At 49.8% G+C, this 27,550-nt stretch overlaps 1 protein-coding gene and 3 pseudogenes across 1 annotated transcript in view; 3 read left to right on the forward strand and 1 right to left on the reverse strand.

Annotated features, from left to right (window-relative positions):
- The window catches only part of LOC147736637 (collagen alpha-1(XII) chain-like), a 79,895-nt gene that overhangs the window by 20,818 nt on the left and 31,527 nt on the right, over positions 1-27,550 (reverse strand). The window contains exon 4 of the mRNA XM_086953794.1: positions 23,983-24,129. Within this exon, the coding sequence (XP_086809920.1) occupies positions 23,983-24,129 (147 nt within the window). The remainder of the gene's footprint in view (positions 1-23,982; positions 24,130-27,550) is intronic.
- LOC147736638 (18S ribosomal RNA) lies at positions 9,762-11,521 on the forward strand (annotated as a pseudogene).
- Positions 12,385-12,523, forward strand: LOC147736639 (5.8S ribosomal RNA; annotated as a pseudogene).
- LOC147736640 (28S ribosomal RNA) lies at positions 14,101-17,954 on the forward strand (annotated as a pseudogene).

Here is a 27,550-nt window from a genome sequence, read left to right on the forward strand (position 1 = left end):
TAGTTCCATCCGATCTTTTAAGACATGAACCATCTATGTATAGTGTTCCCTCAGCGTCTGTTAGCGGGGTGTCTTGTAGGCCCACACGACCCTTTGTCTCTTCTTCAGTCCATAATATGCAGTCATGAGGGTCAGAATTTTTCCCTTGTATCTCAGTCGGGAGTAGTGTAGCTGGGTTTGGAATATTACATCTCCTAATGTCAATGTGACTGAAAAAAAGACTGAGCTCATAACCTGTAAGTCGTGCACTGGTAAGGTGTTGTGTTTTGGTGTTCTTGAGCAAGGTATCTACTGCATGTGGGACCATTAAGGTCAAGGGTGTAGACATAACAATACCTGCGCTTTGGCGGACCATAAGTGCAGCAGCAGCAGGAGCGCATAAACATCCAGGGAATGCTCAGGCTACTGGATCAAGTGTAGCCGAGAAATAAGCACAAGGGAGATTTTTGTCTCCAAAAATATGAGTCAAGACCGAGCAAGCGCAGCCATGTGTCTCATGGACAAAAAGGAAAACTTGTTTGCCATAGTCTGGGGTGCCTAACACTGGAGCTGTACAAAAGGCATCTTTGAGTGTCTGAAAGGCAGCCACATGCTCAGTTGTCCATGGAAAACCTCTCTCTGGCATATCTTTAGTAGTGAGAGCTAAAAGAGGTTTGACAATGGCCGAGAAGTTAGGGATCCATTGTCTGCAATAGGAAGTGAGGCCTATAAAGGCACGTACTTGTTTCTGTGTCAAAAGGGGAGGCATGGAGGTAATAAGGGACACTTGGTCAGCAGTAAGTTGTCTTCCCTCCTTCGAGAGGAGATGGCCGAGGTAGGTCACTTTCTCTCGACAAAATTGCAATTTGTTCAAGGTAACCTTATGATTGTGGGAGGCAAGGTGGTGAAGAAGATGTACTGTTGCTTGTTCACAAAGTGGAGCAGACGTGGCTGCTATTAAGAGGTCATGTACATATTGCAACAGAGTGGCTCCTGCTGGGAGCGTCAGGAAGTCCAACTGATTCTTGAGAGCCTGACTATAGGTGCTGAAGCTTTCAGTAAAACCTTAGGGGGCGCAGCAGAACCGGAAACTCCTCCCTACAAGGGAGAAACCAAAAAGATGTCTACTGTCCAGATGTTTGGGAATGCTGAAAAACGCATTCTTTAGGCCAATAACAGAAAAATGAGTGGCGGTCGCTGGGACCATGGTCAAGAGGGCTGTGATATCAGGGACAATGGGATACTGTGAGACCGTAATTTTGTTGAGAGCCCGCAGATCGATGACAACCCGATAAATTTTGGGGGCCGCGGGAGAGGGATCAATAAATTTTTTAAGAACTGGAATAATTGGGCTGTTACACTCATTACCACGTGTCTCCTCAACTACTCCCGGCTTCATGAGATCTGCTATTATAGATAATAGGGCAGCCTCACCTTCCTGGGGAAGGTGATACTGGCGAAGCCGGGGCACTTGGGCACCTTGCTGGATACGGACAGTATGAGGAGCAATGCCGAGAAGTCCTACATCAGTGTCAGAAGTGGCCCAAAGTGATGAGGGTAAGGCCTGCAGTACGGGAGGGAGTGGTCCAGAGAGGAACATAGTGGTGGAGGAATCTGGTGATATGGTAAGGGACACGCCATCAGGACTACAAGAAATTGTAGCATGTAAAGCCTTTAACAAATCCATACCCAGCAAATTTTCACTACATCCAGTCGTGAGGATCAAAGGAGCATCCATATGAGTTGGACCGAGATCCAGTGGGAGAGGATTAGAGATGGGCTTGGTGACAGGGATCCCAGAAAAACCCACAGAGACATCGAGAGAGCCAGAAAGGGGTGCCTCCGGTATCAAGGTGTGCGCAACAGAGGATCTAGTAGCCCCGGTGTCTCGGAGAAACTTTTTTTTATCCTCTGCAACTGAAGTCCAGACATAAGGACCTCCCTGATCCACAGGAATCCGTACTCTTACATTACCTCTTTTCTGGCTTTCCTATGGCTGGTAGAAACCTGTCTCATCGGTCTCATCATAATCATCGTTAAAGTATGTCCTAGTGGCCTCATACCCGTTGTCAAATATGTTGACTGTACCCTGGGGTGGACCCATACGGGGTCGAACATTAGGATCTGGTGCACGCCTCTGCCTAGGAGGCCCATATTTCTTTCCCTTTGAGTTCGGGGCCTAGTTTTTCCTGGCTGAATATTCTGGGCTAATACCGGGCATTCAGTAACCCGGTTTCCATAAGCCCTACAGTAGGTGTGAGAAGTTGGCCTGATATATGATGTTCACTAGTTCTAGTGACCACCTTGTATCAGTCCAAACAACCCTTATGATGATTGGTTGTAAGTCAGCCTTATAGACCAGCTATCCTAGGGGTAGCATGGACAAAGCAGTCTTAGGCTAAACTCTGTAAAGGCATGTGAAGCAAGCTGTTTTACCATATACACTCTCCTTGAATACCAAATGAAAGTACACCACACAGATATATATTAAAAATATATATATATATATTTATTTACTACAAGTATCCCCTATACTCTTTATGAGCACATAAGCAAATGCGTTAAAACAAAACAGTGTTTAAATTTACAAAAGTTGCACAATATGGATAGGTCCTGGTGGCCACTCAAACCATATACTAAAATAGTGATATAAGAACCACGTATGTAAAAGGAAGAAGGCCTAGGGCCTTGGCAATCGCTGGTACTACCAGGAGCTAACAATAGTTAGTGACCAGGAGGCCCACGGAGTGCGTGTGCAGTGTTGAAAGTTACACACGGGCACCCATAGATTTTCAATGGGTGCGTAAAAAGTACAAAGTTACTGCAAAGGGAACCTTCCAGATGGACCAGAACCTAACAACTTAAAACCTAGACACTAGAGATGTTTCTCTCATAAGGAGCACTGGAGTGCAAGCGTTACCTCACCCACAGGAAGCGGGTGCATAGGGTTCAAAGTGCGTCGGGTTTCGTCGTGTAGTTCAATGGAGCCTGAGGATGAAGATGCTGCAGGCGGTCAATCTAGAAGAGTTCCGGTGGATCCAAGGGTGGATCTGAAGAGGTGAAGACCTGAAAGCAGAAGGGACAATGTTCAAAGTCACTAGCCAGTGACTGGTGAGGAACCAGGAAGGGACCAGGCGTTGTCGGGTGCAAACAGGTGAAGAGGTGCAGGTTGTCTCCGCAGCCACGTGGACACGAAGAGGTCGAGGACATCCAGGAGTCGATCACGAGCTGCCCCACGAAGGCTCTAGCTGATGGCTTTATTTTACTTTGGAGGGAGCCTACCCCTCGAATGCAGCCGAGATCGCCGCCGACTCCGCGGCCCGCCTGGTTGTGGGCAGGACCGCCGGACGGAAGCGGAAGTGGCAACACAGCATGCTGACGCAGGGCTCCCATTCGGAGGAAAGAGCCCCGCGGTTGCGGCCAGATGGAGGAGAGCCCTGGGTCCCAGGAGGGGGACCAGGTTAATCCGAAATGGTGGCCAAAGCCGCCAACGGCAGTGTGAGGCTCCCAGGAGTCCTGGGAAGCCCCGCAGGAGAAGTGCTTCCGTCCCCATGGAGAGAAGTCCCCAGCGAGCAGCCTGGTGAGTAAGAAAGGGCTGGGGGGCTCCGTGGGGACTATTGGTGCTGCCAGATAAAGGCACAGCACCATGTGATGCGTTTTGAGCGGCCCCGGCTTGCAGCGGGCCGCTCCACATTGGATACAAGTTCTTTCACTTTGAGGCCATCATTATTTACAGGGCCAGAGGGGCCCAGGTGGTCCCCAGCTTTTGTGTTTAGAGCCTAGATGGCTCCAACGCTTTGCTCATTATTTTAAGGGCCCCGTGTGGCCCCAACATCTGCATTGTTATTTAAAGCACCAGCGTGCTCCACAGTGATGGGGGGCAAGTTCTCATTCCTGATTTTGGGCGCATAAATATTTCAGGAGCCCGTGTGCTCCAGGGAACATTATTTTTAGAGCCTAGGTGGCTCCAACGTTTGGCGCATTTGTCTCTGAGGGCCACTGAGAGCCTGGGCCTCATTTGAATGTTTTCCAGCTGCCCAGCAAGTAGTGGGCAGCTGCACCGTTTAGGTCTTTCTTTCTAGGGGACATGGTTAAGCCAGGAGTGAGACGCACTCCTTCGCCCCCATCTTTTCCTGCACAGCTTTGCAGCACTTAGTGCCAGCTGCAACGTTTTGGTTTGCGCAGATGCGCACCCTTGACTTTGCTGCCTAGGCAGCAGCCCTGACTCTTTGGACATAGGGCATTTGGGTCCCCCTTTTGAGATGGCCAGTTGGCCAGGGGGATCGTTACATTTATGGGGCGCCGGGCCCTAATGTGATTTCTGTGCTAAATGTGATGTGGTGCTAGGAAATGTAAAGCATTTAGTACGTTTTACGTACCCTGTTTGATACCTCTAAATATGGTTTATGATTATGAGGTTGTTTTGCATATTATGGTTTGTGTAAGTGACCTTATGCTTCACTGTGTGATTTACGCCCCTAATGTGAGTTATACTTAGGAGGTTAAGGTCTAATGTATTTAGACTTGTGTGATACTGTGCATAATGTAGTTTATGTCACAGACTGATGCAGGGTACAGGGATTACCAGTGTTTACTGGTTGTACGTTGTATGATCTATTTTACTTTTACTAAGTTCACTTTGTGATAGTTCTGACAGTGGTCCATGTGGCCCTGTCAGGTGTACGTAATCCCTTGTAAATATTGCCCAGTGCCAGTTGGCACAATGTCCATTATGTGTTTACTATTCTAATGTTTTTTGAGAATACAAATGCTATTTTTGATCTAACCTTGTGTGGAGTTTCTTTTGAACGGTGCCTGGGATGTTGTTGCTGTTGTGTGCGTGCGCAAATGCTTTACACATTGCCTCCGGGATAGGCCTTACTGCTCGTGCCAAGCTACCAAGGGGGTGAGCAAGGGTTATCTTTGGCGTGTAACTCGCTCGCTCTGACTGCAGTGGTCTATGTTTGGCTTTGGCAGAAGCCTTAGACAACCAGAGATCCCATTTCTAACAGAGGAGGAGACTGAGCTTCTTCCTGACCTCCTGTCTGCAACAGAGCAAAATGGGTCAGTGGATGGTGTAAACCTCTCTTCCACCTTGAACCCTGAGTAGCAGAAGGACTGTTGCCAGTTGTTGGGACAGTTTTCTGATCTATTCTCCCTGATTCCCAGTGTCACTGATTGGTGTGTCCATGATGTAGACACTGGGGTAAGTCCTCCTGTTAAGCACAAAACTTACAGAGTGACTGAAAAGGTGAGAGTTTGCATCAAGGAGGAGGTCTCCAAGATTTAGCATTGGGGGTGATTGAGTCCTCTATCAGCCCTTGGGCCAGCCCAGTAAGCTTGGTCCTAAAGGCTGCTGCACCGGGTGCCACGCTTAAACTCCAGTTCTGTGTGGAATACAGAGGGCTCAATTCAGTCACCAGGACTGACGTGCACCCCATCCCCAGAGCTGATGAGCTCATTGATCGGTTAGGTGCTGCCCGATACCTCAGCATGTTTGATCTAACATCTGGGTACTGGCAGATTGCCTAAACTGATGGGGCAAAAGAGAGGTCTGCATTCTCCACACCAGATGGGCACTACCAATTCCGGGTTATGCCCTTTGGGATGAAGAATGCCCCTGCCACCTTTCTGAGGTTGGTCAACCAGGTGTTGGCTGGACTGGAAGATTTCAGTACCGCTTACCTGGATGACATTGCAGTGTTCAGCGCCAGTTGGGAAGAACATCTGCGCTACCTTTGGGAAGTGCTGATGGCACTGCAGAGAGCAGGCCTCACGATCAAGGCGAGTAAGTGCCAGATCGAGCAGGGTTGTGTGGTGTACTTGGGACGCCAGGTTGGGAGCAGCCAGATGGTGCCCCAACAGCCCAAGATTAAGACTATCTTAGATTGGGAACCCCCCAAGACCCAGACAGATGTCAGAGTCTTTTTTAGGACTCACTGAATACTACAGGAGGTTTGTCAAGGGGTTTGACAGCATTGCTGCGCCCTTGACAGAGCTGACTTCCAGAAAGCAGCCCAAGAAAATGAACTGGACTAACACCTGTCAAAATGTTTTGGATGGCCTGAAGACTGCCATGTGCATGACGCTTGTGCTTCTGGGGCCCAACTTCCCTAACGAATTCATTGTACAGACAGACTCTTTAGAGCATGGTGTGGGGGCTGTTCTTTCACAGATAAATGAGGAGGGCCTAGATCAACCTGTAGCTTTCATAAGTAGGAGGTTACTTCCACGGGAACAGAGGTGGAGTGCAATTGAGCGTGAGGCATTTGCTGTGGTCTGGGCACTGAAGAAGTTGAGACCATACTTGTTTGGGACTCACTTCCGGGTTCAGACAGACCACAGGCCCCTCAGATGGTTGATCAGATAGGGATGCAAATCTCAAGCTGTTGAGGTGGTCCATTTCACTACAGGGGATAGACTTCACGGTGGAACACAGCCCAGGTTCAGAACACGCCAACGCTGAAGTGAAGAGAACTCCCAAGGGATGGGTAGTACTCCCCACATTTCAGCTGGAGGGGGACACTTGTTAGACCTGGCACCATTGGTGTGGGTATCCCTTCCATTATTTTGCTGTTGCCTTCTATGTTTTTGCTATGTTTTTGCTGGTCTAGATGCTTTGGGCACTTTGCCACTGCTTTTCAGTGCCAAAATACAAGTGCTCCCATTGTAAATTGTTGTAATCGATTAGTGACTCCATAATTGGCTATTTGATGTACTTGTCAGACCCTAGTACAGTGTACCATGTCTGCCCAGGACCTGTAAATCAAATACTGCTGGTGGGCTTGCAGCACTGGTTGTGCCACCCACAGAAGCAGCTTGTAAAATGTGGCATAGACCTGCCATTGCAGAGCATGTGTGCAGTCTGGGGCTGCCGTGTCGACTTGCCAGTCCCTAAACCTTCCCTTTTTTATGTGTTAGTCACCCCTAAGGTAGGCATATTACCAAGCCCCTTATCGCCGCGTTATCGGCACTTTTCGGCCGATAATGCAGCGATATCTGCATCGCCCTATTATCAAGGCAGTGTTAAGTCAATTAATGTGGCTTAATGACACGTTAATTGACTTAACGGTGCTTTGGTAACAGGGTCCTTTTCACGATAAACTCATTGTGAAAGGGGGCGTGCAGTGGGTTTTGCGGTGGGCGTTTCACCGCAACACCCATTCACTTCGACGCTGCCACCTATTTTCAAGCTTGGCGATAATAGATGGCAGCGCCGAATTTAAGAACAGGTCAGACCTGTTCTTAAGGTGGCGAAACGAGGAGAAATGCTTCATTTCTCCTCGTTTTTGCATTTTCCATGTGTGCTGCCTTGTGCAGCACACATGGAAAAAGCAAAATGCCAATGTTTGTTTATGTACAGGAAGGTGTCCCTTCCTGTACATAAACAAACCTCTTTTTAAAAATGCTAATTTGTAACTTACATGTGTGCTGCATAAAGCAGCACACATGTAAGTTACAAAATGGCATTTAAGCTTCGTTTATGTGCAGGAAGGAACTCCTTCCTGTACATAAACAAACCTTCCCTGCCTGCGCTGGCGTTAAGTTGTAAAACTTATCACCTTCGCAGGGGGAAGCGCTTGGCTGCACCATATCCTTGGTAATATGGTGCAGCCTAGCGTTTCCGAAGTGGCGAAGAGAGGCGTTAAGCCAAGGCAGCTAACACCTCTCTTCACCACTTAGTTGCTAATGTGCCCCCTAGAAAGCTGAAGGAGGAGACTGCCCTTGTGCTGTTTGCTATTTCTGGGGTTGGCCTGCAGTGGTTACTTCATTTGCTAAGGAAAGGGGAAGAGAACTTTGTGAATTTTTCATCATCCTGAAGAAGAATCTCCAAGGGCTTGAAGTGTGTTTGCCTCCTGCAAGAAGTCTCAGGGATACAAGACTTCACCACCAGCTCCCCTGAATTTCCTTGCTGGGAATTTTACCTGCAGAGAGGTGCCTACTGTTGTTTGGACCTTCTTAGAAGACTGCGGGTCGCTGGGAGCTGGAAGCGTGACGTAACGAGGAGAAGTGTGTCGCCGCTGCAGCAGTTACCATAGCATTGCCAAAGAAGCATGCCGCCGCCACAGCTGTTCGCCGTTGCATTACCGACGAAGCGTGTCGCATCACCGTAGAAGCGTGTCACCGCCGCAGATATCGCCATCGCATCACCGGAGAAGCGTGTCACAGGGCCTGTCGCATCTCAGAAGTTACCGAATTTGCCGCACGGCCGTGGGGCGTGCACGCATCATATTCAACGTTGTCTCATCGCATCAAAGATGCCATTTTGTCACATCGCACCGGATCATCGCATTGATTCGCTATCTTCTCGCATCGTCACTGGGCCGCAGTAAGAAACGACGCATCAACTCCCCACAAAATAAGGAAGTGATGCATCACCTCCCCTGCACAGCAGTAAGGAACCAACACATCGACTCCTCTGAGTGTAAGGAACTACGCATCAACTTCCCATCGACCCTTTTGTTTGCATTGTGTGACACACCAAAGGAACTTCGAGAGTTAAGGATTGCATTTACCATCTACATTGAACTAAGCTAATTTTTTACCATTTTAAAGACTTATTTCTGATTACTAGGGCTGGGCCGTCCCCCGGCCTGCTGCCCTGCCAAAGGCCCGGGACGGGGTTCCATCATGCCTGGGGAGCCTCCCCTTGCTCGGCTGGGTTCAGGGGCTCCCTGCGGCCCCTGGGAGGGTGGCCTCCCAACCCCGAGCTCCGTCCTCAGTCCCGCCCCTTGGCTGGGTGCCTGGGATGGTGTCCGGCAGGCCTGGCTTCACCTATGCCCCCAGGCCTGGGAGCCCTGGCTGGGTCCAGGGTCCCTGCCGGGCCCCGGGTCTGGTGCTCCGGAGGTCGGTACTTTCACGCCTTGGGTCTCCACTGTCACCTTGTGTGCATGGATTACAAGAAAGGGGGTAATTTTCCTCTGGATTACTAGGGAGAGGGTGGATCAGCCCTCCGTGAGGTCCGGTGATTCTGAAACAGGGGAAGGCAGAACCCGGGCCTGCCCGCCGGGGCCCCCAGGGGACTGGGTACCCACCTGCCTCTCAGCCCCTTCCCAATAGTCCTTTTTCTCTGAGTTTCCTTAGCCAGACCTCTGTGAGGTCCGGCGATGCTGAGACAGAGGACGGCAGCACTCAGTTCCTTCCCGATGGTCCTTTTTCTCCGAGCCTGCTTGACCTGGGAGCAGGCAGGGATGCTAAGCCAGCATACCCCCTGCGCAGGGTGGCCTGCCAAGGGGATGCCCCAGCCGTACTCTGATCGATTGGGCACTCTCGGTCTTTTTAGGGATGGGCTGCTTGTCCAGCCTCAGCTGTTGTTTCAAGCAAAGCGCTTCCACCCCGCATGGACCGAGCGAAGGCCGAGCAGCCCCAGCAGCTCATGCCCCCCAGTGGTCTGACTCAAGCGGAAGGGATCGGGTGGCGCCAGGCCCTTGGATACTGCTGCCCAGCAGGTCCGAAGACCCAATGTACCATGCCATCACCCCTCTCTGCCCAGCACATTTCCACAGGAGCTCGGAACAACTGTTCCAAGGGGTGCTGCCGCCGCTAGGCTCCGGCACCCCTCTGTCTAACTCAGGCTGCGCCTCGGCCTGCCTCTCCCTCCCGGGGGAGACGGCTGGGCCTGCCGGTGCCCATGCGACCGCTCCTCTCCACACCCCTACAGTGAGCCCTCCTGCCCAGGTGGGTGGGCTCCTTCCCTTGGCATGCTCCCGAGAGGGAGAGCTGCGTTAAGGTTGCCGGGCAGGGAGATGGGCATGCGGCCCCACCACGTCAGCAGGTGCAGCTACCTAGTTGATCCTGCCAGTAGCATATGCTTTTCTCAAAGATTAAGCCATGCACATGTAAGTACACACGACCGGTACAGTGAAACTGCGAATGGCTCATTAATTCAGTTATGGTTCCATGATCGCTCCATCTGTTACTTGGATAACTTTGGTAATTCTAGAGCTAACACATGCCGACAAGTGCTGACCTCCCGGGATGTGTGCATTTATCAGACCAAGACCTATCGTCCCCGTGACAATACATTCGGATGTCTGCCCTATCAACGTTCGATGGTACTTTCTGTGCCCACCATGGTGACCAAGGGTAACAGGGAATCAGGGTTTGATTCCGGAGAGGGAGCCTGAGAAATGGCTACCACATCCAAGGAAGGCAGCAGGCGCGCAAATTACACACTCCCGACTCCGGGAGGAAGTGATGAAAAATAATAATACAGGACTCTTACGAGGCCCTGTAATTGGAATGAGTACACTTTAAATCCTTTAACGAGGATCTATTGGAGGGCAAGTCTGGTGCCAACAGCTGTGGTAATTCCAGCTCCAATAGCGTATATGAAAGTTGCTGCAGTTAAAAAGCTCGTAGTTGGATCTTGGGATCAAGCTGGCGGTCCGCCACGAGGCGAGCTACAGCCAGTACCAACCCTGCCTCTCTACGCCCTCTTGATGCTCTTGACTGAGGGTTCTGGGGGTCCGAAGTGTTTACTTTGAAACAATTAGAATGTTCAAAGCAGGCCAGTCGCCTGAATACTTCATCTGGGAATAATGGAATAGGACTACGGTTCTATTTTGTTGGTTTTCGTAACTGGGGCCATGATTAAGAGGGACGGCCGGGGGCATTCATATTGTTCCGCAAGAGGTGAAATTCTTGGGCCGGCGCAAGATGAACCAAAGCAAAAGCATTTGTCAAGAATGTTTTCATTATTCAAGAACGAAAGTCGGAGGTTCGAAGACGATCAAATACTGTCGTTGTTCCGACCATAAACAATTCTCACTAGCGACCTGGCGGCATTATTTCCATGACCCGCCGAGCATCTTCGGGGAAACCAAAGTCTTTGGGTTCCGGGGGGATTATGGTTGCAAAGCTGAAACTTAAAGGAATTGACAGAAGGGCACCACCAGGAATGGAGCCTGCGGCTTAATTTGACTCAACTTGGGAAACCTCCCCCGGCCCGGACACAGAAAGGATTGACAGATTGATAGCTCTTTCTCGATTCTGTGGGTGGTGGTGCATGGCCATTCTTACTAGTTGGTGGAGCAATTTGTCTGGTTAATTCCGATAACGAGCGAGACTCCTCCATGCTAACTAGTTACGCGGCCCCCAGCGGTCCGCATCTGACTTCTTAGAGGGACAAGTGGCGTTCAGCCACACAAGATTGAGCAATAACAGGTCTGTGATGCCCATAGATGTCCAGGTCTGCATGCGCGCTACACTGAATGGATCAGAATGTGTCAACCATCGCCGACAGGTGCGGGTAATCCGCTGAACCCCATTCGTGATAGGGATTGGGGATTGCAATTATTTCCCATGAACAAGGAATTCCCAGTAAGTGCGGGTCATAAACCCGCGTTGATTAAGTCCCTGCCCTTTGTACACACTGCCCGTCGCTACTACTGATTGGATGGTTTAGTGAGGTCATCGGATCGGCACCGCCTAGGTCGGCAACAGCTCAGGTTTAGCGCGGAGAAGATGATAAAACTTGACTATCTAGAGGAAGTAAATTCATGACAAAGTTTCTGTAGGTGAACCTGCGGAAGAGTCATTAACGGCGGAGCGGCCCGAGTGACCGACGGCGCCAGGCTGAAGCCCTCAGCCACCTCCTGCAAGTATGCACCATAGGCACAGGGCCCAGCCCTGCCCTGGCATGCCCCGGCCGGTGGAGCGGTCCGCGGCCGCATGGGGTGCTCTGGCGAGGACCGAGACTTCGGTGGGCCTTTTCCACCTGGGGAAGGCACGACCAATGCTCAACCAATGCGCGACTGAGACAGAACCAAAGCTCACTCAACACAACCCTTCCAGCGGTGGGGAGGAAACAGAATGGCAGTGCATCCGTAGGCTGGTACCACCCCTCCCTCAAAAAGGCCCTGGCGCTGGCTGGGCCCTCCTGTGCCCGAGTCCAGCCTGACCGGGTTCCGTGTGACCGAGGAGCGGCCCTTCTCCTGCGGCAGACCGGCCCGGAAGAGAAGGGGCAGAGGGTCTGTCTGCTCCTCTCGGTGTGAGGTGTGCAGGATGGGGTGCCGCCTGGTTCTTCCCTTCCTGCTCCTCCGACCCAGGCGAGGACAGTGGTGAGCTGATCGCCAGCCAGCTGGCACGGCTCTGGCCGCCCGGCGACAGACGGCTGATGTGCAGTTGGGGCGAGCCTCCTTTGTTGCCAGGTACCAGGTTCAACCCGGTCCCGTGTGGCCGAGCTGAGAGGTTTGAAGACTCACCTGGTCCCTCCAGGGTTACCGAGCCGAGCGCCTGGCAATGTTTTTTTTATTCCCAATGGTGCAGTCTGACTCCCAGAGGGGAATCCTTGAATGGGATGCCCGGGCTGTCTCGCCGCGCGGGCAGTGGACGAACGGCATCGCCTTCCTCCCGCCTCTCCTGCGCCCACAGGTGGGAGAGCGTTTTTTAAAAGTTGCCTGGGACTCTTGGCGGTGGATCACTCAGCTTGTGCGCCGATGAATAACGCAGCTAGCTAATTGCAGGACACATTGATTTATCGACGCTTCGAATGCACCTTGCGGCCAGGGTTCCACCCTTGGCTATGCCTGTCTGAGGGTTGCTCGATCCTCAATCGCCCCGGGGGTTCCCCGGGATGCAGCTAGGGCCATCGCAGGGTGAGCTCTGCTTTCCCTTTGTCCCCCCACAAGGTCAGACCCCCCGATCGCCCGTGACAGGGTCCCTCGCCGGGTCCTGCCACGGAGGAACGCCACCTTTGCGCCTAGCCCTGAGAACGGGTCTGGCGACCGTTCTGCCCCGGGCCCGTCCCGGGGCACCTGGGTGCGGGTGGCACGTAGCTGTCTGTGGTATCCAACCGGCTGCCCGTGAACACGCGCCTCGGATGCCCTCCTCCGCAGCCGGCTTTCCCAGCGAGGGTGAAACCCCTCCCAGTGCGATCCAGGAAAAGAGGGCGCGCACTGCCGGGATGCCAGGCCCCTCCTCTGGCAGGGGGCTAGCCTTCCCTGCTCCCCCTTAACGCTCCGGCGTTTTCTTCCGACTATGACATCAGATCAGATGTGGCGACCCGCTGAATTTAAGCATATTACTAGGCCCGGGAGTTCTGGATCCACTCCGTGGGACTGGCGCCCGAGCAGTCCTGATGTGCAAATCGGTCGTCTGACTTGGGTATAAGGGTGAAAGACTAATTGAACCATCTAGTAGCTGGTTCCCTCCGAAGTTTCCCTCAGGATAGCTGGCGCTCAGAGCCCCCAGTTTTATCTGGTAAAGCAAATGATTAGAGGTCTTGGGGCTGAAACGATCTCAACCTATTCTCAAACTTTAAATGGGTAAGAGGCCCGGCTCGCTGGCGTGGAGCCGGGTTTGGAATTCGAGTGTCTAGTGGGCCACTTTTGGTAAGCAGAAATGGCGCTGCAGTGTGAATGGAATGCCGGGTTAAGGTGCCCAATGCCAATGCGGATCAGACCCCAGAAAAGGTGCTGGTTGATATAGACAGTAGGACGGTGGCCATGGAAGTCGGAATCCGCTAAGGAGTGTGTAACAACTCACCTGCCGAATCAACTAGCCTTGAAAATGGCGCTTGAGCATCAGGCCGATACCCGGCCATCGCCGTGACTGAGAGCCACGGGAGCTAAGCTGCGATGAGTAGGAGGGCCGCTGCGGTGAGCAAGGAAGCCCGGGGTGAGGGCCTGGGTGGAGACGCCACAGGTGCAGATCTTGGTGGTAGTAGAAAATATTCAAACAAGAACTATGAAGGCTGAAGTGGAGAAGGGTTCCAAGTGAACAGCAGTTGAACATGGGTCTTAAGAGATGGGCGAGCGCCGTTCAGAAGGGAGGGGCATTGGCCTCTGTTGCCCTCAGCCAATCGAATGGGAGTCAGGTTCAGATCCCCGAACCCAGAGTGGCAGAGACAGGCGTCCTTGCGGGTCCAATGTGCTAATGCAAACGATCCCGGAGAAGCCGGCGGGAGCCCCGGGGAGAGTTCTCTTTTCTTGGTGAAGGGCCGGGCACCATGGAATGGGTTTTCCCCGAGAGAGGGGCCCGAGCCTTGGAAAACCTTGCGGTTCCGGTGGCGTCCGTTGAGCTCTCTGGTTCTTGGAATCGGGGAGAGATGGTGTAAATCTCACGCCGGGCCGTACCACTATTTGCAGCAGGGGCGTGGGGCAGGCGTTCTCCCTCGGCCAGCGCATAGCAGCTGACTTAGAACTGGTTCAGACCAGGGGAATCCGACTGTTTAATTAAAACAAAGCTTCGCGAAGGCCCGAGGGGGGTGTTGATGCAATGTGATTTCTGCCCAGTGCTCTGAATGTCAAAGTGAAGAAATTCAATGAAGTGCGGGTAAACGGCGGGAGTAACTATGACTCTCTTTGATCCACACACTGGCCATGCAGGCAACAACAAAATGAATGAGGCTCTTGTCAATTGGGCTACTGTCATTTAAATTGGAAATGACTGGAACAGAAGCTAAAACTTTATATGTTTTGGATCAAACAATAAAAAAGTATGTCATACATTTTCTACACCTTCCTGCATGCACATGTGATGGTCTCCTATATTCGAAAAGATCATTTGGGGGCCTCAGTATACCAAAACTATGTACAACAATTGGTCTAAATAAAGTCAACAGTTTATTGTATCTCAGGGCAGCCCCAGATCTGTACATAGCTCATTCATTCATGTACACAGGAGAAGTAATAAATGAAAAACTGATAACATCATCAAAACGCACAAACTCAACATTTTAGACGGTAGGTTTCTGAGTTATGATTTGAATTTGTTAGCAACATTTGATCGGAGAAAAGAAGAATTTGAGAAATGGGCAAATCTCCCTGTCCAAGGTGATGGTATAAAATGCTTAGAAAGTAATCCAACCTCAAACTTCTGGATCAGCAAGCATAACAAAATGAAAAAACATCAGTACATAGCTGCGCTGATGTTAAGAGCAAATGTTTATTATACTAGAGAAACCATCACTAGGGGAAGAAATCGTACATTTGCTACATGTAGGTATTGTAATGATGTTTGCGAAACAATTCCACATATTTCAGGCGCATGTCCTAAAACCATGTCCTAAAACCAAGGACATTATTAGGATAAAAAGACATAATAAAATTCTGGAATTGCTCATTGATAGAGCAAAAAGGTGTGGTTGGATGGCATATAGGGAACCTCCTGTTAAGAATAACCAAGGTGAACTATGAACACCAGATCAATTTGATATGAAAACTCACAGAATTCCCTTGAATTAGCGTTTGAGAGTAAAGTTAAATACTATCAGGATCTGTCACAGCAAATCAAAGATCTCACAAAATGCACCCCTGTAAAATGTCATGGCTTTATCATAGGATGTTGTGGTCTTTGTCCTCAATGTAATGATGTTGTCCCAGCTGATCTAGATAAACAAATGTCTTTCTCATTCAAGAAAAATGTTTGCCTGACTACTTTAATGACACTCTTAAAATGTGCCAAGTGTTTATGGACAATTGAGTATCAAGCTTATACTGAGATGTACACTTTATTGCAGCACACATGTCACCCTTATAAAGCATATTGTTTTAACATATTAGTTGACACAAGATTGAGTATAGATGTGAATTTTATAGATGTGAATTTTTAGAATTTTATAGATGTGCATTTTCTAGTTAGATGTGCAAATTGTAGATGTGTATTTTTATAGATGTGTGCTTATAATAATTTAGATATAATTGTGTACATCATACTTATTGAAATGTCTTGAATGATGAATAATTACATACACATAATTACCACACATTGATTATTGATGTCCTGCTAATCATACTTTAATTTCTCTGGACTGTCCGTAGACAATTTTAAATTGTTGGAATAGTTCTGCAGGGTGTACTATCTCTGGCCTATATGTGATCCCTTTTCCAGTGAGGACAGCGTTCAGTGTGGCTGTACTCCGGAGCAAAAGAATGTTGTATTGTTGGAAGCAAAACCGATTTGACGATGATGGGCAGCATAATAACCCAGAATGAGCCACCGCAAGGTGGTACAGAAATAGCCAAATGCCTCGTTTTCTAATTAGTGACGCGCATGAATGGATAAATGAGATTTCCACTGTCCCTATCTACTATCTAGCGAAACCACAGCCAAGTGAACCAGCTTGGCAGAATCAGCAGGGAAAGAAGTCCCTGTTGAGCTTGACTCTAGTCTGGCACTGTGATGAGACATGAGAGCTGTAGGATAAGTGGGAGGCTCTCGGGCCGCCGGTGAAATACCACTACTCTTATTGTTTTTTCACTTACCCGGTGAGGCGAGCCTGGTGGTGCTCTCGCTTTAGGCTCCAAGCGCCGGGCGCCCGCTGGGCGCGAACCGCTCCGGGGACAGTGGCAGGTGGGGACTTTGACTGGGGCGGTAAACCTGTCAAACGATAACACAGGTGTCCTAAGGCAAGGTCAGGGAGGACAGAAACCTCTCGCTGAGCAGAAGGGGAAAGGCTCGCTTGATCTCGATTTTCAGTAGAAATGCCTGTAATGAAGGACATGTGGTGTAAGAACCAGATCTGCCGACTTGAGAACTGGAGAACCAGGTTCTAGTCTCAGCATTGCCTCGACATTCCGCGATTCTAGGAGAATCGCACATTCTGTCAATACCTAAAAAAGACCTCCCGTAATATGAGGGTGCTTATGTAATAATAATAATAATAACTTTATTGCATGATTTAAGAAAATCCTTTGCAAGTTACAAAAGATAAAAAATTATTGCACATTTAAAAAGAAGGAAAAAAACCTCAGTTCGTTATAAAAATGACCTAGGTGTTGCCCATGTTTGCGAAGTGCATGATTATAGTTGCCCTTTCGCCGACTCATTAGATGTAACCCTTTGAGGCAATGTAGTAAAGTTCTGAAAATTAAAAGTAGACCCCCTTTCTTGGTAATAGGCCCCCAGGCCCCCCATTTTTGCTGGCTGCACAATCGACATTGCACTGCCGCCAGCACGTTAGGTTTGGCCCTTTTGGCACCTCACTTCCATATGTTAGTGTAGGAATAACTCTTGCCTGTGCTACCTGCAGTGTTGGGGCGAATGTTGGGCCAAAAAGCTTCTTGTGAATGGACTTAAGTGCGAATGCTAGTGCCACACCCTTCTTTTTTTGCTCTTCTAGGTGAGTTTTGAATATGTTGTTGTTATCGAAGAGACCTCCTAGATACTTTTGGCACTTGGATTCTGTGATGCTTTCAGAGTTTAAGACCCATGTCTGCTTCTTAGGTCTTCCTGGACGGACAACTAGAATTTTTGTTTTCTTATTATTTATCTGCAGCTCGTTCTTTATTGAGTATTCGACCGTGGCAACCATAAGTCTTTGTAGGCAAATCTTTGTGTTGCGATCTCGATTTTCAGTATGAACATAGACCGTGAAAGCGGAGCCTCACGATCCTTCTGACTTTTTGGGTTTCAAGCAGGAGGTGTCAGAAAAGTTACCACAGGGATAACTGGTGGCGACCAAGCGTTCATAGTGACGTCACTTTTTGATCCTTCAATGTCGGCTCTTCCTATCATTGTGAAGCAGAATTCACCAAGCGTTGGATTATTCACCCATTAATAGGGAACGTGAGCTGGGTTTAGACCGTCGTGAGACAGGTTAGTTTTACCCTCCTGATGATGTGTTGTTCCAATAGTAATCCTGCTCAGTACGAGAGGAACCACAGGTGCAGACGTTTGGTATATGTGCTTGGCTGAGGAGCAATGGGGCGAAGCTACCATCTGTGGGATTATGACTGAACGCCTCTAAGTCAGAATCCCCCATTAACCATAACGATACCGTAGTGCAGTGGAGCCTCGTTTGGCCTGGGATAGTGGCCTCTCTCGGGGGGCCGGTGCGTAGAGCCACTCACTTGGGGACCGGAACAAGGACGGAAGGGTGCCGCCTCCATTGTCCTTCATGCACCGCATGTTTGTGGGGCATCCGGTGCTAAATCATTTGTACACAACCTCATTCTGGGCCATGGTTTCGTAAGTAGCAGAGCAGCTACCTCACTGCGATCTATTGAAAGTCATCCTCTGTGCCAAGCTTTTGTCTCTCCGGGCGTGGACGCCTGTCAACTCCCTTCTCCACCACACCCAGGGGTGGGTCCCTCTGCCACCGCGCCGTAGGGGGCAACGCAGGTTTGTGGGAGGCTGCCTCCACCATGTGCCCTCTGGCACAGGGGCCTCTCCCTCCTGTCCCTGCCCCACCGGGGTGTGAGACGGGGGCCACCATCCCTTGCGGGTCGGCAGGGTGACGAGATGGCCTGGGCCAGCTGGCCTCTCCTTCCCGCTGCTCCTGCCTCAGTCGGGCAGGGAGGTGAGCAGCAACCTTGGGGAAGGAGCCTCCCGAGTGGCTGCCTCAGTGTGCCTGGCCACCCCTCGCTGGACTGCAAGGGCGACTGGGTATGGCACCCTCCCAGGTCATCTGGGCGCTGGGTCGTCCCGGGCCATCTGGTCACCTGGCTGAGTGACCAGAAGGCCCTGCGGGCCAGGTGACCAGATGGACCTGTGGACTGGGTGATCAGATGGCCCAGTGGGCCGGGTGCTCAGATTGCCCTGCGGGCCGGGTGACCAGATACCCCTGTGGGCCGGGTGACCAGATTGCCCTGCGGGCTGAGTGACCAGATGGCCGGCCTGGCGGCTGGCCGGGCTACCTTCTACTTTTGTCCGTCCCCAAAGTTCTTTAAACCCCCACTACGTGGGGACATAATAGTCAAGAAAAATGGGCTCCCCAGGCAGGCCGTCGGGAAGAGGACATGGCCAAGATTTAACCCTCCTTGGTTTCAGCTGAGGGTCCGGGCGCTGGGGACGGGGGTCCACTGGGTCTCAGGGAGGCTATCCCCATCCTGGCTAGGGTTCGGAAGCCTGGCCCAGGCCCGGGGCTTGTTCTTCATCCCAGTGTCCCAGGGTGTGAAAGCCCCCTGTTCTGCAAGCCAGCCAATTGTGTGGGTGCTGGGGACGGGGGTCCACCGGATCCCAGGGAGGCTCTCCCTGGCCTGACTAGGATTTGGAAGCTGGGCCCGGGCCTGGGGCTTAAGCTCCATCTGGCGGGCAGGCCCTGGGGTGAGAGAGCCCCCTGTCCTGCAAGCCAGCCGAGGGTCCAGGCGTTCATCGGGACACGGGGCCTGGCTAGGGTTCGGACCTGGGACCGGGCCTGAGGATTGTGCTCCATCCCAGGGTCCCAGGGTGCGGGAGCCCCCTGTCCTGCAAGCCAGCCGAGGGTCCAGGCACTGGGGAAGGGGGTCCACCGGGTCACGGTGAGGCTCTCCCCAGCCTGGCTAGGGTTCAGAAGCTGGGCCCAGGCCTGAGGCTTGTGCTCCATCCCAGGGTCCCAGGGTGCGGGAGTCCCCAGTCCTGCAAGCCAGTCGAGGGTGCGGGTGCTTGGGACGGGGTCCACCGGGTCCCATGGAGGCTCTCCCCAGCCTGGCTAGGGTTCAGAAGCTGGGACCGGGCCCGGGGCTTATGCTCCGTCCCAGGGTGTGGGAGCCCCCATCCTGCTAGCCAGCCAAGGATCCAGGCACTGGGGAAGGGGGTCCACCGGGTCACAGGGGTCCACCGGGTCACGTGAGGCTCTCGTGGAGAAGTGTGGCTCAGGGGTTAGAGGCGGCAGACCTGGAGCTTGAGTTCGGCCCGGGACCAGGGTTCAATTCCCCGCCTCGGCGGGTCTTGGGCTCAAAATTCCCTGGACTCGTTAATTCTCGCTCCGGTGCCTTCTCAACTCACGGGTTCACACTCTGCGACTCTGGGCAATAGCTTGCTTAATCTCCACAACGGCCCCTCGCGGTGGGATGCCTGGCTTTCACCTTGTGGATACCCTGCCAGGGTTATCTCACAGGGGAATACCAGGACGGGTTCCCTAAGCAAGCGCTGAGATGCCCCAGGGTAAGTCGTGCGCTATATAAGTTTCATTCATTTCATTTCATTTCATTTCCCCGGCCTGGCTAGAGTTCGGAAGCTGGGCCCAGGCCTGAGTCTTGTGCTCCATCCGAGGGTCCCAGGGTGCGGGAGCCCCCTGTCCTGCAAGCCAGCCGAGGGTGTGGGTGCTGGGGACGGGGTCCACCGGGTCCCAGGGAGGCTCTTCCGGCCTGGCTAGGGTGCGGAAGCTGGGACCGGGCCCGGGGCTTGTGCTCCATCCCAGGGTGTGGGAGCCCCCATCCTGCAAGCCAGCCGAGGGTCCGGGCACTGGGGATGGGGGTCCACTGGGGCCCGGGGAGGCTCTCCCCGGCCTGGCTAGGGTTCAGAAGCTGGACCCGGGCCTGGGGCTTGAACTCCATCCAGCGAGCCCTGGGGTTTGGGAGCCCCCTGTCCTGCAAGCCAGCCGTGGGTCCGGGTGTTCATTGGGGCCCGGGGAGGCTCTCCTTGGCCTGGCTAGGGTTCGGAAGCTGGGACCGGTCCCTGGGCTTGAGCTCCGTCCGGCGGTCCCTGGGCTTGTGCTCCATCCCAGTGTTCCAGGGAGCTGGAGCCCCATGTCCTGCAAGCCAGCCGAGGGTCCAGGCACTAGGGAAGGGGGTCCACTGGGGCCCGGGAAGGCTTTCCCCGGCCTGGCTAGGGTTCGGAAGCTGGTACCGGGCCCTGGGCTCGAGCTCCGTCTGGTGGGCCCTGGGGTGCAGGAGCCCCCCCATCCTGCAAGCCAGCCGAGGGTCCAGGCGCTGGGGATGGTGGTCCACCGGGGCCTGGGGAAGTTCTCCCTGGCCTGGCTGCTTTCAGAAGCAGGTAACGGGCCGAGGAGCCGGGGTTGCTGGCCGCGAAGCGGGACGGAGTTTTCTGCCCACCCCTACTGATTACAGTATTGTGGATTTTTGTTGTTTTGTCTTGTGTTAAGTCTGGTAAAGATTACTTATTTTTCTAAACTGGTGTGGTGTCCATTTGTGCTGTTTTCGCTGTATTACTGTATGTGTTGATTGTGTTCACAAATGCTTTACACACTGTCTCTGAGATAAACCTTTCTGCTCGTGCCAAGCTACCAAGGGGGTGAGCAGGGGTTATACAGGAGTGTACCCCCCTTTCCTTGACTAGAAGCAAGGGTCCCTATTTGGTCAATGGTACCTACCTCTGCCAACTAGAAACTCCCAATTTGAAAACTCTCTAGAGTTCCAAAACCTACTGATTAATTAATAGGATATAGATCAAAACAGTGAACACTCGGTGAAGATGTATGTGTGCTAATTTTACATAGGTTCTAGAAATGACTGCAGCCCAAAGGCGGATCATTCCAGTCTGATGGGTTCAGAGTTAGGAGATTTAGATTAACATAATCCCTGCGTATCATAATTTCATTAGGAATCCTGAAAGATTTCTCCAGATTGTGTTGAGGAAACACTTGTGGTCTAGAATGGACCTTTTATATCAAATCACTGAGGGTTAAAATTGACCAGTGAGGCAAAATAGGACCGATTGAATCGAAAGAAGCATTGGATTAGCTTTCTTCCATAGTATAGTGCAAACTGATGGCTCCAACAGGATGTGTGTGGATTTGAGGGGCTTGAATAGTAATATCTGGGTGGATTGGAATACCCTAGTTAACCAACAGGAAATGCTACCTTTGTTGAACAAGGCACAGTCGTCTCCCACATTTTATTAATCGGATTCCTATTAGTCTGGCATCAAGTTCAGTAATTTTTAGAGCTCGATTAGTTACAGTCTTCAAGTTAATTTGATGCTGACATTGTCCTTTGCAATGTTATCTGACACCAATGTTAGAAATTCTTCAAACTTCTAGTTCTCAATGCCATCAGCTAAACCTGAACTAGGAACAAAATGTAATGATACAGTCATAGTAAAGTAAAAGCATCTTTATTGAAGTTTAAAGAAATGTTTGAAAAATATACAGATTAAATACACTCTAGATTACTAGGCTGGGTAAAAGGTGAGATTAATCACAAATATAAATGTCTATCAACCTACATGATATAAAACGCTACAGAATTTAAGCATTGTTTTCTTTAAACCTAGAATTCAATACACCCTGTAACCATAAATCTTGGGTTTCCCAATCATTGTATGTTTTATCCCACTTTTCACAGGTCTCTGCTGACATCTGCAAGGGCACCTCGTCATAGTTTGACAGGTGCCTGGTTTCAGTAGTTATGAAAGGCTCCCTGTGTAAGGTACGGTGATCCTAAAGTGTCTAAGGAGAGGGGATGTGACCTTGTGGCTAGCTTTCTGACATAGAAGCCTGGAAACATATGATCCTAATCCAGTTTTAGCAGAAAAACATTGTGATTCCGTACAAATCAATGTATAGCCCTGTTCCTCCAATTGGAAATGTGTGTAATGTAAAAATGTTTATTGTAAAAATGTAAAACTCAATACCTTGAATCCCAGCTGGATCCCCACTAGGTCTTTGTTTCAGTGTATGCAAATTAGGGATATAATAAACTCATTAAAACCAGTATTTGTAAAGCGCAAACTACTCACCCTTATGGGTCCCAAGGTGCTGGGGTCCGTCGTAGAAATTAAGTGAGCTATTGCCCAGAGTCACAAGGTGCTGGGCTGATCCGCCGCCGGAGCCAGGGATCGCACCGTGAGCACTTTGCTCTGAAGTTAGCTGCCCTGGCCGCTGCACCACACCTCCCCAGGGGGGGCACAACTAGCAGAGTTACAGAAAACTCCATGACATTCCACAGAATTCTGGCAATAGGTGTAAAATATGCAGCTCGCACTATAATTTACCACCAATAACGTGAGTAGCGCTAAAAATCAGCACACACTGCACCGTGTGTTGCGCAAGAGCGCTCGGTTAATCATGGTGATGTTGCTGGTGCTCAGTAGAACATCTACTTGAGTGGCATCAAATCTACTCCAATGGTAGCCCTCTGGCCACAACTGCTCGCAAGCGCCGGCAATCACCTACGTTAGAAAATTGTACTAGGGGACGCCAAATCTCACTCACTCTCACCAGCTCGTATATTCTGGAGCCTCAATGGAGAAAACGTCAGCCTGATAGCCATTGCAGGAATTTGGACAGTACTCTGTGTTGAAGAGTAACCCGAAGTGGCCACAATTCTGTCAATTCCACGGGTGGAACAGAATATTTCGCCCACCCCTAATGTAAATGCATTTCATACAGTTATCGTATGATATAATTGCTTGAGTGTATGTAAAGGTATCGCATGTACTTATCCTATTATAGGAATGTTTGAGTGTATGTAAAAGTATCTCATGTAGTTATCCCATAATATAATGGTTTGTGTGTATGTAAAGGTATCTCATGTAGTTATCCTGTGGTATAATGGCTTGTGTGTATGTTAAGCTATCTCATGTAGTTATCCTATGGTATAATGGTTTGAGTGTATGTAAGGGTATCTCATGTAGTTATCCGATGGTATAATGATGTGATTGTATGTAAAGGTATCTCACGTAGGTATCCTATGGTATAATGTTTTCAGTGTATGTAAAGGTATCTCACGTAGGTATCCTATGGTATAATGGTTTGAGTGCATGTAAAGGTATCTCTTGTAGTTATCCTATGGTATAATGATTTGAGTGTATGATAAGGTATCTCATGTAGTTATCCTGTGGTATAATGGTTTGAGTGTATGTTAAGGTATCTCATGTAGTTATCCTAAGTTATAATGGTTTGAGTGTATGTTAAGGTATCTCATGTATTTATCATGTGGCATAATGGTTTGTGTGTATGTTAAGGTATCTCATGTAGTCATCCTATGGTATAATGGTTTGAGTGTATGTAAAGGTATTCCATGTAGTTGTGCTATGGTATGGATCCAGCCCTCTTGGACCTACATTGGATATCTCTGAGTCAGGGGTTTACAGTGTTTCACCATTAGATATTCATGGTTTCTGTTATGCCATGTTATCAGTTTTCTAATCAGTTGGAATATTTCCCTTTCTTTATTACTTTTTTTATTTGCCCTCTAGCTCACATTTCTCTGAGATCTTTTGTTCTGGACATTTCTCTCATTTCAATGGGTTTTTTGATATATAAAAGGCAGGCGACCTGGCAAGAAAATATATCTAAACCTAATAACACTCCTGTGAAGGGGCTTAAAGTTTAATTTCTGGTACTATATTTTAAATCAACAAACAATTTAACATTTTGAAATAAAGTCAACTTACCTGCACGGTAACATAGTGTCTGTCTCAGGTAGGGGGATAAACCCATCCAGGAAGAGGAATCTTCAGTTCCAGACTCGTGTCTTACACAGGTGTAGTCCTGTCCACCGGGCCCTCCTTGTTTGTTATGTTGGTCACACTGAGTCACTGCTGTAGAGGAAAAAGGAAAGGGACTGATTTAAAGAGGGAGAGACAGAGAGAGACCGAGAGAGAGAGAATGTGAGAGAAAGAGAGATGAAATGATAGGGCTCGGAAGAAAGAGAGCTACAGGCAGAGAGAGGTAAAGAGAAAAGAAAAGAGAGTAAAAGAAAAGTGAAAGCAAGAGGGCCATAGGGGAAAGCTGAGTAGAGAGAGAGAGCGAGAGAGAGAGAGAGAGAGAGAGAGAGAGAGAGAGAGAGAGAGAGAGAGAGAGAGAGAGAGAGAGAGAGAGAGAGAGAGAGAGAGAGAGAGAGAGAGAGAGAGAGAGAGAGAGAGAGAGAGAGAGAGAGAGAGAGAGAGAGAGAGAGAGAGAGAGAGAGAGAGAGAGAGAGAGAGAGAGAGAGAGAGAGAGAGAGAGAAAGAGACAAAGAGTTGAGAGAAATACTAGGAGAACATGAACGACACAGAGCAAGAGAAAGGGCAGGCAGGGAGTGAGAAGGGAGAATGAGTGAAATTCAGATAGAGTGAAAGAAAGGGGTGAAATAAAGGAAGCAAGAGAAAGAGGGATACAGGTAGATCAAGAAATAGAGAGATAGAGGGGGAAGAGAGTGAGAGCAAAACTGTGAAATATTACTCTTTTAGTATTATTATAAATTACATTCTTCATAAATGCTTTTTTAAATCAGCCCTAAAGTGTTTTTTTAATCCTGGCTATATTGTCCATAGGCACAAGGTTGTTGGGAAAGGATAAAGAAAAGGTTAATGACTGAAACAGAAAAAAGAAGAGAGAAGAAGAAACTTCAGAGAGAAAGAAGACGAGAGTGGAGGAGAACCAGAGGCAGAATAAGAGAAAAAAAGAAGCTAGAAAGACCGAAAGATATACAGAAAGAGAGGCTGAGATAGAGATAGAGAGAAGGAGGATGAAGAGTGAGAGAGATGGAGGAATCAAGAGAGAGATAAAGAGAGAGGGAAATAGACAGGAAGAGTGAAGGAGACCGGGACATCATTCTAGGCCAGCAATGTGGCTACAATTTTAGAAAACTTTCATTGGCAAAGAGGGGACGAGATGCAATGTCCACACCTCACACATCGGCAGCGAAGCAGATAGAATTATATTCCAGTTTTTGCTTGTGTATAAATTGATATTCTGGTGGTATTAATATTAACCCTATTATTATATTGAGAGAAGAGATGCTCTGTTGCCGTGCATCTTTGCCATAAGACACTTCTTCGGCTACAACACCTCTCTTCACCTGGGCAGAGAGTCCCTCTCAAAATGCAGTGCTGATTCGCTAAGTTAACTTACACTTTTAAGTAGGTTTGAACTTTTGAGTAAGGTACGTACTTTGTGGTATTCACAATCTGCACTTTTCTAATAACTTACACTTTTGTAGTAACTTACACTTTTGTAGTATATCCAGCACTACTGATGGCCAACCACTGGTATTGCAACACCCTTCCATAGAAAATGAAATCCCATAGGAAAAAATATTAAATTAAATTAAATGATTTTAATAGATACAAATATAATGAAATATACATTAATGTTAACATATATGGAATAGTGCATATTTGTTATTTAATTATATAATATTTAGGTTATTAAATACTGATCTATACTACTATTATAAAGGAAGAACTTTGAGCCTTTGAGGCGGGTAAACTCAGGAACCACAGCGCCAATCCACACACCCGATACATCGTTGTAATTATCAGGGTGTGCAGATGGACATAGGCTATATAAATTAAAAAAATATAAGTTATTTAAAAAATTTACGAGAAAAAAAAAAGTAGTCCCATGGAAGTAGCGCCGGCCGCGACGTGCTTGCTGACATCAGGAGCGCGGGGAGGAACGGCGTCCAGGAGCGCGAGGAGGAGCGACGGACTTGAGCGCCGTGAGGAGTGGCGGACAGGAGGGGAGGAGCGGTGAGGAGCGGCAGACAGGCTGGGAGTAGCAGAGAGGAGCGGCGGACAGGCGGGGAGGAGCGGCGAGGAGCGGTGGACCTGTGAACTCAGGAGCGCGGGGAGGTGCGGCGGATGAGGTAAGTCTCCGGGGGACCCACGGACAATGTCGGAGCGGGCGGGGGCCCGGAAGCCAAGGTCTGGACGGGCTGCTACTCCGGGGGACCCACGGACAATGTCGAGGCGGGCGGGGATCGGGGCCGGCAGGGGCCGGTGCCGGCGGGGGCCCTGAAGCCTGATTGCTCCCGGACAAGGTCGGGACGGGCTGCTAATATTTAAATACAAATTAAATAAATGAAAATATGTACCCACTTCCAGAAAACAAAATAAATAAAACAACCTTAACTTTAAAAAGATTGCTTGCAGAGCTGCCATTTTCAGCTAATGAGATTAATGCACCAGCATTAACTGTCTCAGTACATATAAGCCATGCCCCCAGGATATATTTGAGCAGTACATGATCTAGTTCTTGAAGTTGGGGCGGGGTTACTGGAACTTCTTGACCCATAAAATGAACTCCTTAGCACAGCGCACCAATGGCAAGCCCATCTACACCCGTCTGCAACCAGAATATGTCCAGAACAGCTACTTTGCCGGTAGGACGGTAGGATCTGCTTTCATGGTCACCCCCCCTTTTTGCTGGCGTTCCTCTGTTTTGGGAGGAGTCTGATTGGGATCCTGCCAATCAGGACCCCAGCCACTCTGTGTCCTCCCTAAATTTGACAATGGTAAGTACTTTGGCACCTTCCCAGTTGGCTACTGGTGTACCCATGTAAGTCCCTAGTATATGTAACTGAGGTACCCAGGGCATAGGTGTACCAGGGGTCTCCCGTTGACTGCAGCAAGCGTTGTTACACCACTGGGAGTCCACCTTAACTGTGACTACAGGCCTGCCATTGCAGCCTGTGTACGTTGGTGCTAGCACCACTCACAACAGATATAATTTTCCTTATATCTGAGGTCAATGCACTAAAAACCTATGCCACCCCTAAAGCAGGCCTTTCAGCCCTGAAGGGAGGGTGCTAGGTTATAAGTGTGAGGGTGCCCTGTATGAGCAGGACACCCCCTACAATCCCTGGAGTCTATTCTCCAGGCTTTGTAAGTTGGGTCCGCCATTTAATACACATAGTGAACATCAAGTCAAATACGAGATGACTAACTATATGCTGGCTGCACCGAAACTGGTCATGTTTGGTATCAAACATGTTGGAATACTGCCCAACACCAATTCCAGTGTTGGATGTAGGATCCCATGTACTGGGGCTCCCCTTGGTTGCCTCCCTGTATTCCTAGTACCAGCCTTTTAGGGTCTAACAGCAAGCTAGTGCTGCTGCCGACCTCAGGCACGATTCTGCCCTCCTGCTGCTGAGCTGAGCTTGAGCATGGAAAGGTAGAACAAAAGGTGTCCTGTCACAGAGAGGTGTGACCACCTCCTATTGCAAGGATCCTGCTCATACACAGAACTGTGCAC

This window comes from Lissotriton vulgaris, chromosome 1_2 (assembly GCF_964263255.1).
Source record: "Lissotriton vulgaris chromosome 1_2, aLisVul1.2, whole genome shotgun sequence".
Classification (NCBI taxonomy): domain Eukaryota; kingdom Metazoa; phylum Chordata; class Amphibia; order Caudata; family Salamandridae; genus Lissotriton; species Lissotriton vulgaris.